This window comes from Manis pentadactyla, chromosome 7 (assembly GCF_030020395.1).
Source record: "Manis pentadactyla isolate mManPen7 chromosome 7, mManPen7.hap1, whole genome shotgun sequence".
Taxonomy (NCBI): domain Eukaryota; kingdom Metazoa; phylum Chordata; class Mammalia; order Pholidota; family Manidae; genus Manis; species Manis pentadactyla.
This window is the reverse complement of record NC_080025.1, coordinates 34,878,502-34,892,681: the sequence shown is the minus strand read 5'-3', so window position 1 is coordinate 34,892,681 and position 14,180 is coordinate 34,878,502. Positions and strand designations below refer to the sequence as shown.

At 46.9% G+C, this 14,180-nt stretch overlaps 2 protein-coding genes across 6 annotated transcripts; both read left to right on the top strand.

Annotated features, from left to right (window-relative positions):
- The first annotated feature begins 1,992 nt into the window (after window positions 1–1,992).
- On the top strand, window positions 1,993–5,569 carry LOC118923538 (arylamine N-acetyltransferase 1-like). Of its 2 annotated transcripts, none has more exons than XM_057505260.1 (2): window positions 1,993–4,503; window positions 5,373–5,569. In XM_057505260.1, exon 1 carries the CDS (start codon window positions 1,993–1,995, stop codon window positions 2,863–2,865), a length of 873 nt encoding a protein of 290 aa, XP_057361243.1. In that variant the 3' UTR covers window positions 2,866–4,503; window positions 5,373–5,569. The 2 variants fall into 2 exon arrangements, with proteins under 2 accessions (XP_057361243.1, XP_057361242.1); XM_057505259.1 differs by having other exon boundaries at window positions 5,362–5,569.
- Window positions 4,408–13,748, top strand: LOC118923537 (arylamine N-acetyltransferase 1-like). Of its 4 annotated transcripts, none has more exons than XM_036907480.2 (3): window positions 4,408–4,503; window positions 6,014–6,170; window positions 12,484–13,748. In XM_036907480.2, the coding sequence occupies exon 3, from the start codon at window positions 12,490–12,492 to the stop codon at window positions 13,360–13,362; it is 873 nt and encodes a 290-aa protein (XP_036763375.1). In that variant the 5' UTR covers window positions 4,408–4,503; window positions 6,014–6,170; window positions 12,484–12,489; the 3' UTR covers window positions 13,363–13,748. The 4 variants fall into 4 exon arrangements, with proteins under 4 accessions (XP_036763375.1, XP_036763377.1, XP_036763376.1 ...); XM_036907481.2 differs by lacking the exon at window positions 4,408–4,503 and adding an exon at window positions 4,510–4,779; XM_036907482.2 differs by lacking the exon at window positions 6,014–6,170 and having other exon boundaries at window positions 4,427–4,503.
- Window positions 13,749–14,180: the final 432 nt, after the last annotated feature.

The window sequence follows — 14,180 nt, the reverse complement described above, 5'->3', positions numbered from 1 at the left end:
GGTCCTCACATAAAAGTATATTATAAAAAGGGAGCCTTTATTTCAGATGGCCGGCACCTGCCAAGGAGCAAGCTCTCCAAGCACATCCAAAGCCCGTGTTACAACATCCTTTTAAGCATTTTTACCGCGGCCTGCTTAGTTTTTGCAACTTTTCTGCCTGCACCTAAATTCAGCAAGCTATATTCCTTGTTTAATGCTTGGGGGGCTTAAGCATCCTGTTTTGCCCACCTGCTGCAGGAAACGTGTGATACTGCTGGTCTCTGTCTCTAACAAAGCAACATACCGAAGCAAAAATAGCCTGGGGTTAGTTGAACAGCCTGTTTCTCATGGGATTTGTATCTTTTCCTTTAGTTTCTCAGAAGTTGGTACGTGACTAGGCTCTGGGGCTAACTTTACAGAGAGCTTTGTGTCCTATTTTTATGTCTGGAACTGCTTCAGCCCCTCACAGTTCCTGTGGGACGTGGCCTGGCAGGCTCTCACCAACCAAGGCTCTGGGCTCACCAGGGTGCCACCCAGCTCTACAGCCCTGGGTAGCTCTCATGGCCCAGACGGTGTCCTTGGCACCAGGCTCCCAACAGGTACCCGTGAAGCCAGGATCCTGGTTCACCCTGGCAGCTGCTTGCTCCTGGGGCAGCTGTGGGCAGTACCCAAGGAGACTCAGGTGGCTTCCACAGCACCAGGCTCCCAGCAGGATCCTGCAAACGCGAGTGCTCATCTCACCTCCATGCGGGCCAGCTCCCATGGCCCCAGGACGGTTCTCCAGGTGGCTCCCACACTTCCAGGCCCCAGGTCCTCCCTGCTCCCCGCCCTGCACTGCTGCCGCCCCAGTGGCCCCACACAGGCTCACAGTGCACGGCAGCTTTGTCACTCCAGGTGCCCCGAGGACACCTGTGAACTAGGCTCTCAGGGCACGCCCAGCAGCCACAGGCTCCCACAGCCGCAGTCAGCCTCCCCAGGTCCGGGCTCCTGAGGGCTCCCTGATCCACGGCAGCACCTGCTGCCATGGCCCCAGGCTTCCAGCCGCCCAGCAGCATGCAACCAACTGGCTTCTGTGAGCCACGTCCCACCTCACAGCAGCGCTGCTGGGGCAAGGACACCAGCAGAGCGGCTGTGGGAAACAGTGCGAGGCTCCTCACATAGTTAAAACTAGAACTACCAGGTGATCCAGAAATCCCACCCCGGGTGTGTGGACACATACCTCCCAGACATGTCCCCTCCCCCAGCTCCCTGCAGTATTATTCACAATAGGCAAAACGCGGAGTAGCCTAAGTTTCCCCCAATAGATGAATGGGTAAAAAGAAGGGAGGATACCACGTTTCTGTTTATTCAACCAAAAGAACGAAGGAAACCCTGCCTTTTGGGACAACATGGATGGACTTGAGGGCATTATGCTAGTATGATAAGTCAGATGGAGAACGACAAATACTTTATGATTTCATTTATATACAGAATCTTAAAAAGCCAAATAGAAGTAGACACAGAAGCAGAGTGGTTACCAAGGTCTGGGGTGGGGGAAATGGGGGGATGCTGGTCAAAGGCTACAAACTCCCAGCTTGAAGATAAATAAAATCTGGGGATCTAGTTTGGGGCATGGTGAGTATAATTAGCAGCACTATATTTAATACAAAAAGGAAAGAAAAAGAAGGTTGGTAAGAGAGTAGATCTTAAATGCAATCAAGGCATACCCCCCAAATCATAAAATTGTGAGGGGATTAATTAATCTTATTGTGAGGTGTTAACTAACCTTATTGCTGTAATGATTTTGCATATATACTTATCTAATCACCACATTTTACAGTGTAATTTATATATGTTATATGAATAATGTCACAATAATGTAAAAATTTTAAAGCATTATCATTACAGATATTTATGAACTTTGTTTATATTTATATATTTCAACTACATTATAGTTATAATTAACCTACTGAAGGAAATCCAAGTACCAAAGTAATGTATTTGTTTGGTTTGGTGTTCCTGCCTTAGGGAACCATGGACATCGAAGCATATTTTGAAAGAATTGGTTATAAGAGCCCTGGGAACAAACTGGACTTGAGAACATTGACTGACATTCTTCAGCACCACATCCGAGCCATTCCCTTTGAGAACCTTAATATCCATTGTGGGCAATACATGGACTTGGGCTTGGAGGCCATTTTTGATCAAATTGTGAGGAGGAACCGGGGTGGGTGGTGTCTCCAGGTCAACCAACTTCTGTACTGGGCTCTGACCACAGTCGGATTTGACACCACAATGCTGGGTGGCAATGTTTATAGCATCCACACCAGCAAATACAGTCATGCTATGATTCACCTGCTAATGAAGGTGACTGTCGATGGCAGGGACTACATTGTCGATGCCGGGTTTGGAGGCTCCTACCAAATGTGGCAGCCTCTGGAGTTAATCTCTGGGAAGGATCAGCCTCAGGTGCCCTGCATCTTCTGCTTGACAGAAGAGACAGGAACCTGGTACCTGGACCAAATCAGAAGGGAGCAGTACATTCCAGACCAGGAATTTCTTAATTCTGATCTCCTGGAAAAGAATAAATACCGAAAAATCTACTCCTTTACTCTTGTGCCTCGAGCAATTGAAGATTTTGAGTCTGTGAATACTTACTTCCAGACACACCCAGCATCTTTTTTCAGAAAGGAGTCATTCTCTTCCTTGCAGACCTCAGATGGGGTCCACTGCTTAGTGGGCCTGATTCTCACCTGCAGGACATTCAATTATAGGGACAACTTGGATCTGGTGGAGTTTAAGACACTGAATGAGGAAGAGGTAGAAGAAGAACTGAAAAATAAATTTAATATTTCCTTGGAAAGAAAGTTTGTGCCCAAGCGTGGTAACAAATGTTTTATGATTTAGAGTAAGGACAAAAAAAATGTTTGGTATTACTTCAGGTACTGAAACTTCTTACTGTGGAAAATTGCAAACATACTCAAAAGCAGAGCGAATAGAATAATACATTCCTATGTATTCATCACTAGCTCATTAAACTCCTAGATTATTTTGAAGAAAATAAGAGATAAGAACAAATAAGATAATTCAGACATCAAATAGTTTCACTTGTAAAAACGTCAGTATATATCACTAAATGATAACTTCTTAAAATTAAAAACAGCACAATCATACAACTTACCAAAACTGATAATAGTAAGGGTATTTAAGGATGGCTTGGCGTTATGTTGGGAATCACAGTTATTTATACCAAGAAGCTTTCAACACTTGGTTAAGTGTTGAATTTATAGAAAATGTTTAATGGTTGGGTAACAAAATTTTGAGGAGATCATTTCATTAAATTCAACCAGAATTTATTCAATGTCTAGTTTTTAAAAAATATTGTGTGTGCAACTTGGGATTGGAATTCAACAGTGAAGAATGTGATGTGATACTAGCTTCCAAACAACTCACTAGTTCTCAGGATTCCAAACAACTCACTAGTTCTCAGGAGGAGACTTAAACCAATATGTGATGGCATGTGAAACTTGTAACGATCTCATCTTGCAAACACAAGCAAAACTTGACAGGTTATTTCCTATAACTGCCTCTGATAATCAAAAACAAAACCTACTTGATCTTTCTAAAATGATGTGCAATAATCACTGTTAACCAATCCGCTGGCACCTGGAAATCCACACGCTGAGAACCATCACTGCAAAGGGTACAGGACTTCAGCATTTCCCCTTCCTACATGGCCTACAACTACAGGCCTTCGTGTTATTCCTACAGCCTTCCTACAGCCCTGGGGGAGCTTCGTTTTACTTTCGGTTTGAAGTCTGCCAGTCCACAAACTGCTCTTTTATATGCTCAATAAATTCTTAAAATTTAACTTGATCTGACTTTATTTTTGACAGGGCCAAGACACTGACGAGGCAATTACTCCCTTTACAGTTCTTGCTGCCATGGCTATTCATGGGCCATTGTCTTGTTACAGGAATATTTGAGGTTCCAATTTCCTTATGACTCCTGCCCTGGGACTTCTCTGGTGTCACCTCTGCATGGGATGCCTGTGAGCAGTCATGCAGGTCCAACCCAGTTATTCCGGAGCTCCATCCCACTGGAGGGCATGTGAGGTAGCATGGTCCACGTTCCAGAGTGATCCCACCTGAGCAGGTACACCAGGAACATTTATGTTCTCCCATCATTTGTCTCCTCTAGATTAATGGGTTTGCCTTTCCTGGAGCCTCTCAAAACCACACACAGGACATGTGGCTTCAGGCTCCGTTCGAGCAAGAACGGGGCCAAACACGAGGTCGCACCTCTCGCGGCCTGTGGCCAGTGCTGCTCGGATAATGGAGCTCGCCACGCTTTCTCAGCGGACAGACCTGAGTGAGAGGTGCACCAGGGCAGCCCAGCGCCCACAACTACATTTCCCAGGGATCCCCTGTGATTCTAGACTCTGGGCGGAGCAGTGACAGCCGGTGAGGGCGCTTCCTGTGCCAGCCCTGCGGGTGCGAGGGCTGCAGGCAGCCTGGTTCCAGGTCCCAGCCCTGGGGGAGCTCGGTAAGTGGCCTGTTTAGGCTTTGAAACTGGGCTTAATCCTATCTCAAATGCGAGTTCAGGCACCAGATGCCACGCCCAGCCTGCTGTCAAGTCCTAACGTGGCTCAGAAAGTTTGGCGGACACACTTTGAAGCACTGTGCGGTGACTGGGGACAGCGAACGGTGACTCCCTTCGCCCCTCCCTGGGAGGACAGCAGAGCCTTGAGCCAGACTGTGGGTTAGACGCTCAGCCACAACACAGGCTGTGAGGGCGGGCAGGTCCCTCAGCGTCTCTAAGGTCAGTCTGTTGGTAATGGGGCTAGTTAGAGAGCTTACTTAAAAGGGTTGTTGTGAGGATTAAAAGTGAGTGTACAGGACAGCTGACGTGCACGCCGAGTGTGTCAGGGAGCTGGATCCCCGTCCCGGTGAACTGGGACAGCCATGCCCACCTGCTCTGACCCCACATCGGTGTGTCCCGAAGGGCCCAGTTAGTCCCGCAGGCAGTTCCTGCTGCTCCCGCGTTCGCGGGTCTGAAATTCCCTATGACCCCAAATGCCCAGGGGGCCTGGGTCACGCTGTCCGCCCTGTTTAAGGGGATTCCCGGGAAGGTTCCACTGTGTCGGGAGGGCCTGGTGGAGTGGTCTCCAGGAGCCGTAAATGACAGGAACCAGCTCCTTCCCCGTCAGGCTGAGTCCGCCTGCCCTGAGCACAAGCGAGCAAACCCCACGGCAGAGGGCAGCCCGCGCCGCTGTCCGCCGGCCGGCCGGGCTCCCGCCCAGGACGGGGCTCCGCCCTGCAGGGTGCCCACCGCCGCAGGCCCGCGGGCTCCTGGTTGGTAAGCTGCTCTTTCATGCCCAGGGTCCTCATTCTAGTTTCTCAGTCACCGCACAGCTGACCCAGCCTCTCGCTCTAAAGGAGTTTGTTAATCGTCAAGTATCAGCGCCATCTTCCCCAGGGACCTGTCGTATCTGCTCTGCATGGGTTTAAAAAGTTCAGAGGCAACTTCAGAACCGGCGGACTTTACCTCGGAGTCTGCGCTTGCGCGCCTCCCGAGGAGGCAGAGGCCGCGCCCAGGACGCGCAGCGCTTCCTGCCGCCCGTGGCCCGCCCGAGCCGGTGGCTGAAGCAGCGGTTCCCGGACGGGGTCTGGGGGGCCCTGTGCCGGCCCTCAGCGCACCAAGCCCGGTGGAAGGAGGGTGTGGGTGGGGCTTGCCTGCGACTCCTCCTCCTTTTCCATCCAGAAAGTCCCGGCGCTGCCCCCTCGGCCCTGGGAGGGCCTCGGGGCCAAAGGAGAAGGGAGGGTGAGAAGGGAAACAAAGGGAGGAGAAAAGAAAAAATCCACACACAGGGAAAGGAAAGCCAATCATTAATTAGTCTAAAACTCCCCCGTTCAGGAACGCCGGGCCCAACGTAGGCACCGAGGAATCCATCTCAGACCAAACCGCCCTCCCGCTGCCTCTGGTCTCCAGGCGCAGGGCAGCATCTCATGGGCGGGCTACCTCTGAACAGCCTATTCTAATACTTCTATTTTAGGCTCTTGCTCACAACTGCCTTTAGAGAAAGACAAAGGGTGGCTTTAGCCAATTAAAAAGATTGAAACCCGCTGCCGTACTGAAAGATACAAAGATTCTGAGGCGGGAACTGGACAAGGAGTTCTCATATCCGCCGGCTGTCCGTGGCGTCCAAAGAGGTAATTTATAACTGACGCACCATGTCACGTAGGAATAAATCACAGCAGTCGGTTCAGCAAGTGAATACTGACGATTCAGCCAAGCAACAAACATCCGTTCCATCTACAGGAAAAAGCAGGGCTCTTGGTCGGACGTTCGAGGCCTCTGGGAGTTGCTGCATTCTGTGCATCTGGCCTCCAAAATGGGCGCCGATGGGAGGTCAGTCAATTCCCCAGAGTCAGACACTGAGGTTCCACATGGAAGCGACTTATTAGGGAAGTGCTCCTGGGAAAAACCAGTTGCAGCCTGGATGTGGATTATAACTCAAGGTCAGAAAGCACCTGGGCTTTGAAAGGGGACTCAGGGCAGCCCTCCAGGGCACGTCCCCCGGGGCTCTCCCTGCGCTGCCCAGGATGGCAGAGCTGCTCCGGGAGCCCTGCAAAGGGTCTGGGCTGCGGGTTCTTAAGCGTAAGAACAGAAGCCAGGCTGGGGCACAGAGAAATGGTGAAAGAGGTCTGAAGGGCTTGGGTGGCTCACGGGCATCCCCACACGAGCCTCAGCCCACGGCCTCCGACCTTCAGCCCCTCGGGCTCGTGGTGGAGGCCCATTGGTCTGAGTCACGTTTTTTACATTTTTTTAATGTTTGACTTTAGCCGTAATTCTTGTGACTTTTCTACTGTGTGTTCTGTAATAAAAGGAGTCATTGCTGCCCAGCAGTCTTTTACTGAGAGGGTCTCTCTCTTTTTTTCATTTTGATGTACATCTTCCTGGCCCGTGGAGAGGAAGCACTACGAGGGCCACCGTCCTTGTAGCATTCCTCAAATTCTTTCATGGTTGAGATTGTCTTATATTCATGTCGCCTTTATGGTTGTGAAACCAGAAGAATATTTGGGGTCACACTTCCTGCCACAGTTCTTTTACTTCAGCTTCAGATTACTGTGGGGTATTCTGTACCAGTCTGACATTTTCTCCCTTATAAAGTATCCGTTCTCTCTGCCAGAGCAGTTTTAATTTCGAATATTCAATAATTTAACCAGAATAGCTTCCAGTGTTGAATATGTTGAATCAGATTTTCCCAGTATCTTATCTCTCTTGTGATTAGATTCAACTCATGTCAGGGAAATGCTTGTTATTTTTATATTTGTTTTTATTTTTTATTTTTTATTAAGGTATGATTGATACACAGTCTTATGAAGGTTTCACATGAAAAAACAATGTGGTTACTACGTTTACCCATATTATCAAGTCCCCACCCATACCTCAATGCAGTCACTGTCCATCAGTGCAGCAAGATGCCACAGATTCACTGTTTGCCTTCTCTGTGCTACACTGTTTTCCCCGTGACCCCTCACACCATGTGTACTAAACATAATACCCCTCAATGCCCTTCTCCCTCCCTCCCCACGCCTCCTCCCCACCCCTCCCCTTTGGTAACCACTAATTCATTCTTGGAGTCTCTGAGTCTGCTGCCATTTTGTTCCTCAGTTTTGCTTCGTTGTTGTACTTCATAAATGAGGAAAATCATTTGACATTTGTCTTTCTCCACCTGGCTTATTTCACTGAGCATACTGTCTTCCAGCTCCATCCATGTTGTTGCAAATGGTAGGATTTGTTTCTTTCTTATGACTGAATAGTATTCCATTGTGTATATGTACCACATCTTCTTTATCCATTCATCTACTGATGGACACTTAGATTGCTTCCATATCTTGGCTATTGTAAAAAGTGCTGTGATAAACATAGGGGTGCATATGTCTTTTTGAGTCTGAGAAGTTGTTTTCTTTGGGTAAATTCCAAGGAGTGGGATTCCTGGGTCAAGTGGTATTTCTATTTTTAGTTTTTTGAGGAACCTCCATATTGCTTTCCACAATGGTTGAAGTAGCTTACATTCCCACCAGCAGTGTAGGAGGGTTCCCCTTTCTCCGCATCCTTGCCAGCATTTGTTGTTCTTAGTCTTTTCGATGCTGGCCATCCTTACTGGTGTGAGGTGATATCTCATTGCAGTTTTAATTTGCGTTTCCCTGATGATTAGTGATGTGGAGCATCTTTTCGTGTGTTTTTTGGCCATCTGAATTTCTTCTTTGGAGACCTGTCTCTTCATATCCCCTGCCCATTTGTTAATCGGGTTATTTGCTTTTTGGGTGTTGAGATGTGTAAGTTCTTTATATATTTTGGGTGTTAACCCTTTGTCAGATATGTCATTTACAAATATATTCTCTATATTTGTTTTCTATTATGCTTCTTTACAGTTTTCTCCTTCAGAAGCTCCAATTGTCTGACTGCTTTCCATGTCTATTAACTTCTCGCTAGTTAGTGGTTTGATCTTTTCATTAACCATTGCTATGATTATCAAGTTCTTCCTCTACATAAGCAGTTTGATATATGCTGTCTATATTTTGTCCCCTTCTGTTATAACTAATCATGTATCAGCTTTGTTTTTGTTCTTAATTCATTTCCTAAGCTCTTAAATCTTTCTTTCCATAAAATTGTAATAATTTATCATCTCATATTTTTAGCTCTTTGTTATAAATCCATTTTAAATATTCCATTGCTCCAAGTACCTGTGAAGAATTTCTTTCCATTGATGAGTTTATTTATCATCTTGAGTTGGGGTTTTTTGTGTGTGTATAGTTTGCATGTTATGCCCTCTTCTTCTAATCCCATCTCACAGGATATTTCTATTCTGTGTTTTCATCATATCTATGCTTGTACAGCTGTCTCCACCTTTTATTTGTTTCTTCAATCTGATTTGACTGGTGAGGTATCTGTTGGGGTTCCTGGACTCCTCGATCTTTTCGGTAGAGGTGAGAGAACACGAACATGACAGGTGGGACTCTTGAGTGTGGATCCTCGGCACATGGGTGGTTCTTGCTTTCTGGTGACACCGTACACTATGACCATTGCCTTGTTTTTCTGCCCCAATGTCCCCAATTACAGTTTAAGCCTAGAGGAAAAGCAGGTGCTACCATTATATATGGTCCTTGCTGTGTTTGGCAAATTGCTTACCGCAGTTGGGGCACAGAGCGGGGCTCACCCCTCCTTGCCGACCCAGTGGATCTAATCGTCCAGGTGGCGGCTTGTGCCCCATCTGCGGGCTTCTATGGCCTCCAGGCTTTGAGCCCCACCCACACGGCCCCCACCTCCTGTGCTTGTGCTTCTGACATCTTCCCAGATGCTTCCCAGTATGCAACCCAGATGACCTATTGATTCTACAGTCCTGTCCTTCTGCTTTATTATTTGGGGGGACTTTTCGTCATTTAAAGTCTGACAAATTCCTTTTTTATTTTCAGGAAAGGTCCCATTATTTGTTTTCCTATCTTTTCTATACTTCTAGAGTTTGGGCCAGGAAGAAAACATGTCCAAACCTTCTGAATTAAAGCTGAAAATCAACCTAGTTCCAGTTTACCTTGAAAGGCATTAAGTGCCTCTTTGAGTGTCTGTAGTGGGCTCAGTGTGTCCCCTCTGTCCCCATGAGTCTCCCGTTGTATTTTTCATCAAGCTGAATGGAAAAGGTTTATCATTGCACAGAGGTGCTCAAATTAGTATATAAAGCAGGTAGTGTTTGCAGCCAGCTATTTTTCTGGCAACTACTTTCTAAGTACTGCTAGCATTTTACCTTGGACCACAGCGTTAGTAATATGCAATTACTCTTGTTTGGTCATAAAATGCTCAAGCATTACTTAGTTAAAACATGTCACTTATATAAGCCCCTTCATGTTTGGTCACAAAATACTCAAGTATTACTTAGTTAAAACATGTCACTTATATAAGCCCCTAACAGAAACTGGCTTCTTTTCAATACACCTGCAGTTACTAAATTCTAACTCCACATTGTATCTTTTATAAAGAAGGAAAGAATAGGGAGAAAAGGAAACGCAAGAAAATCACATTTAAAAAGAAATATAAAATAATTTCCTAGTAGAAGGAATAAAGGTCAAACCAAGAATCAGATAGCCAGGCTCCAAGCCACCTGAGTCCTTTTCAGTCTCCCTTCACCCGTTTTCCTCCCATAGGTGTCACAGACCCAGGGCTAGGGCAGGGAGGGGTGCGGTGGCCTGGCTGGACACTGGTGTTCCCCGTGCCCAGGAGGCAGACTAGCAGAGCCTGTATAAATGTAAGCAAGATGCTGGTGAGATGAGAAGAAATGATAACAGACTTAATGGAAAAGAAACTGGCAATATGGGAGTGACAGCTAGGTCGACAAAGAGAAATAGGAGGATCTGGAAGAAATGGTTCCTGCAGATGTGAAAAGAGAAAAGAGACACTTAGCTTATCACCATCAAACCCAGGGGCAGGGTCCCTTGTACCCTCATCCCCGGCTGTGCCAATTACAAGCGGTTAGTCTTGTGGTCTGTGTACTGCTGTTTCAATCTAAGTATCAATAGATTAATGTTGTTTGGTAGCAGGTGGCAAAATCTTTTCTGAAAGGCCAGGCGTGCCCAAACCACGTTCCACCTCCTCCACATCAGCTGCCCTCCTGGCTCACTCTGCGCCCGGGTGGAGGGGCAGGAGAGGCCGGGACGGACTGGCTCAGAAACAGCGTTCTCTCCGAGGGCGTGCGCCCGTGTTGAGAAAGGATGGCGATGCAAGTCAGGGTGAGGATAAATGCCACCAGCTTGGGGGATGTGGGGGGTGTGGTTGCAGACGTCAAGAACAGAGTTGGCGCAGGAGCCAGATGGGGAGAACGGCGGATGAAGAACCAGAAAGGGGAGGACGCGCGGGAGCTGACAGGAAGGACACTCACAGCGCTTAGCCAGGGCCTCTCCGTGGCACTTACTGGCGGTGGTGCACGGCTGCTACACTATCCACGCTGCATGGAACTGCAAGAGAGGGCACAGAGGCCTCTTCTACGTGGGGTTTAACACTTACGGGCCTCTTTCCCCTGTTTTCTTCCTCCTCCCTTCCTTCCTCCCCATCTTTGGCTCACCTCACCAGAAAGCCAAGTCTAAAGATAACTTAAGATTAGATTTCAGGTCCTTTCTCATCTTCCCTTCTCCTGCTTTTCATTCCTGAACTCAGTGAGTTCTTTGTTGATACTATTCTTCAGCAAGTTCTCCGCGTAGCTTCGAGCAGGTATCCCCTCGGCGTCCAGCCCTGGCGCAGAATCGATCTGCTTCGGCTTCAGCGGGACCCTCGGGAGAGGCTCATGGCCCTGATGGGGGCCCCAGGCCGTCCAGGACAGAGCTCGGGTCCTGACGCACACATGCGGGCTTTGGGCTGGACCTCCCTGGCCCGCGCCCACTCACTCAGCCCCTGGGTAAAGCTCACGCTCCCCACAGGAGCCAGGCGTACCCAGTCCACGTGCCCACACGGCCCAAGTGCTCTGCTGCCCTCCTCACGGGGGTTTCTCATCTCAGACTAACAGCCGCAAGGCCAGCCCTGGCTGGAGGCCCCTGCCCCCCGTCTGCTCTCATCCCCGTCCAGGGTCCCCCTCCCCGCTCTGCTCAGCACCCCGGCCTCCTGCATGTCCCCTGAACACTCCTGGCAGGCTCCACTGTAAGGCTCTCTGGCCTTCTGCTCCTTCCGCCGCCGTCCTCCTGCACGTGCCGACCTGCCTCATCCCCTCACAGCTGAGAGGTCGGGGGGAGGGAGGGCCCCCCTCTGATCCCCCATTTGAAATGGAAGCTTTCCCTCTCCCTGTGCACACCCTGTCTGCTTTCTTTGCTTTGGTTTCCCCCAGAGCACTGACCACAATCTAAGAAATTGCATCTTTTATTTGTTGATTGACTTCAGTATCTGTGTCATTCCAACCAACACTAAAATGGAAGGTTTCTTAGAACAAGCAAGCACTAGAGCAGTAGAAAATTCATGGTGGGCTGTCAGTAAACTACTTATTGAATGAATCAATAAATCAATTTATGAATGAATATAAATCACTGAGTGGGAACTTGGGATACCATTCAGCTAAAAGGGGAATTGAGTAAGTTGGGACTGTGAATCCAATGTCCTCTTATTATATAATTCTCCTACTTCATTAGGAAACTTTATAAGCCCTATTTTAACTGATAACATTTGAGCCTCATTGTTCATCCTTAAGAATATCACATGTAAGCTATATGTCATTTCACTCATCAGTTAATTTTGATTTCCAACTTCTCATGCTTGAAACATGGAAGACGTGATACTTTTCCTGTAAGGTTACTGAGACTATTGAGTGATGAACTTATGCATGTGAAAACAAATATAAGAGAAGCACTAAAAAAAGACATGATAACATATTTATAACCATTGTTTGTATTCAGATATTTAAAATATAAGTTATAATTAGGCTAATCAAAGAAACCCAAGTACAAAACTAATATTATTTGTTTTTGTTTGCTGTTCCTGCCTTAGGGGATCATGGACATCGAAGCATATTTTGAAAGAATTGGTTATAAGAGCCCTGGGAACAAATTGGACTTGGGAACATTGACTGACATTCTTCAGCACCACATCCGAGCCATTCCCTTTGAGAACCTTAATATCCATTGTGGGCAATACATGGATTTGGGCTTGGAGGCCATTTTTGATCAAATTGTGAGGAGGAACCGGGGTGGGTGGTGTCTCCAGGTCAACCAACTTCTGTACTGGGCTCTGACCACAGTCGGTTTTGACACCACAATGTTGGGTGGCTATGTTTATAGCACCCCCACCAGCAAATATAGCAATGATATGATTCACGTCCTGCTGCAGGTGACCATTGATGGCAGGAACTACATAGCTGATGCCGGGTTTGGACGCTCCTACCAGATGTGGCAGCCTCTGGAGTTAATCTCTGGGAAGGATCAGCCTCAGGTGCCCTGCATCTTCCGCTTGACAGAAGAGACAGGAACCTGGTACCTGGACCAAATAAGAAGGAAGCAGTACATTCCACACCAGGAATTTCTTAATTCTGATCTCCTGGAAAAGAATAAATACCGAAAAATCTACTCTTTTACTCTTGAACCTCGAACAATTAAAGATTTTGCGTTTGTGAATGAAATCCTTCAGACCTCTCCAAAATCTGTGTTTACCAGTAAGTCATTCTGTTCTTTGCAGACCCCAGATGGAGTCCACTGCTTAGTGGGCTTCACCCTCACCTCTAGGAAATTCAATTATGAGGACAATATGGATTTGGTGACGTTTAAGACACTGAATGAAGAGGAAATAAAAGAAGAGCTGAAAAACATATTCAATATTTCCTTGGAGGGAAAGCTTGTCCCTAAACATGGTGATCGATTTTTTACCATTTAGAGTAGTAGTAAAAATGGTCTTCAATATTAGTTTAGGTAATGAAACATTTTATTATTAAAAATTTTTTAACATATATAAAAGTAGAGGGAATAAAATCACAACCCCCTATGTATTTATCACCCACTTAACTATCAACTGTTGCCTTGGTTATTTGCTTAATACTCATACATTATATTGAAGAAAATTCTAGACATTGGATCATTTCACCCTTAATACTGTCAGCATGTATAGTTAGGTAACGTTTTAAAGCAACACAAGGACACTTTTTCAAAATTAATGATAGTAAAGAAGTTTTAAGAGTGGCCTGTTTTTTTATTTTTGGGGGGGGAATAGTGATTTATGCTAGAAAATCTTCATTGACTTGTGAAACTGGATTAAGGAAACCTCATTTAAAATGGAGTTGGGAGGCAGCAGGAGGAGCACTCATCCCCCCTCACCCCCTACCTCTTACGGAACTGCAGACCCAGCAGGAGGAGAGACACCTGCATCCTTGCAGGGAGAGGCCCATTTTACTGCTCTACAGAAGGAAAGAAGGGTTTCTCCTGCCTAGCAACAAGTTCAGCCAATAAGAAAGCACCACAACTCAGCCAATGAGAAGCCAGCTCTCCTCTAATGGGCTCTCCTTCAGAGAAGTCCCTTACAACCCCCTCTTTTCTCTGTAAAATAAGTTCCTCTCCTTTGACCTCTGGACTTACCTATGGGATAGTATGTCCCAAATTGCAATTCTGCTATTCCCAAATAAATCAATTTTGCTGGTAAAACAACTGAGTGTTTTACGTTTAAGGACAACAGGGTGCATGCTGAATTCATGGGAAATG

Excerpts from the sequence above, each read along its gene's own strand:
- LOC118923538 (XM_057505260.1), top strand. The coding sequence starts at position 1,993 with ATGGACATCGAAGCATATTTTGAAAGAATTGGTTATAAGAGCCCTGGG.
- LOC118923537 (XM_036907480.2), top strand. The coding sequence starts at position 12,490 with ATGGACATCGAAGCATATTTTGAAAGAATTGGTTATAAGAGCCCTGGG.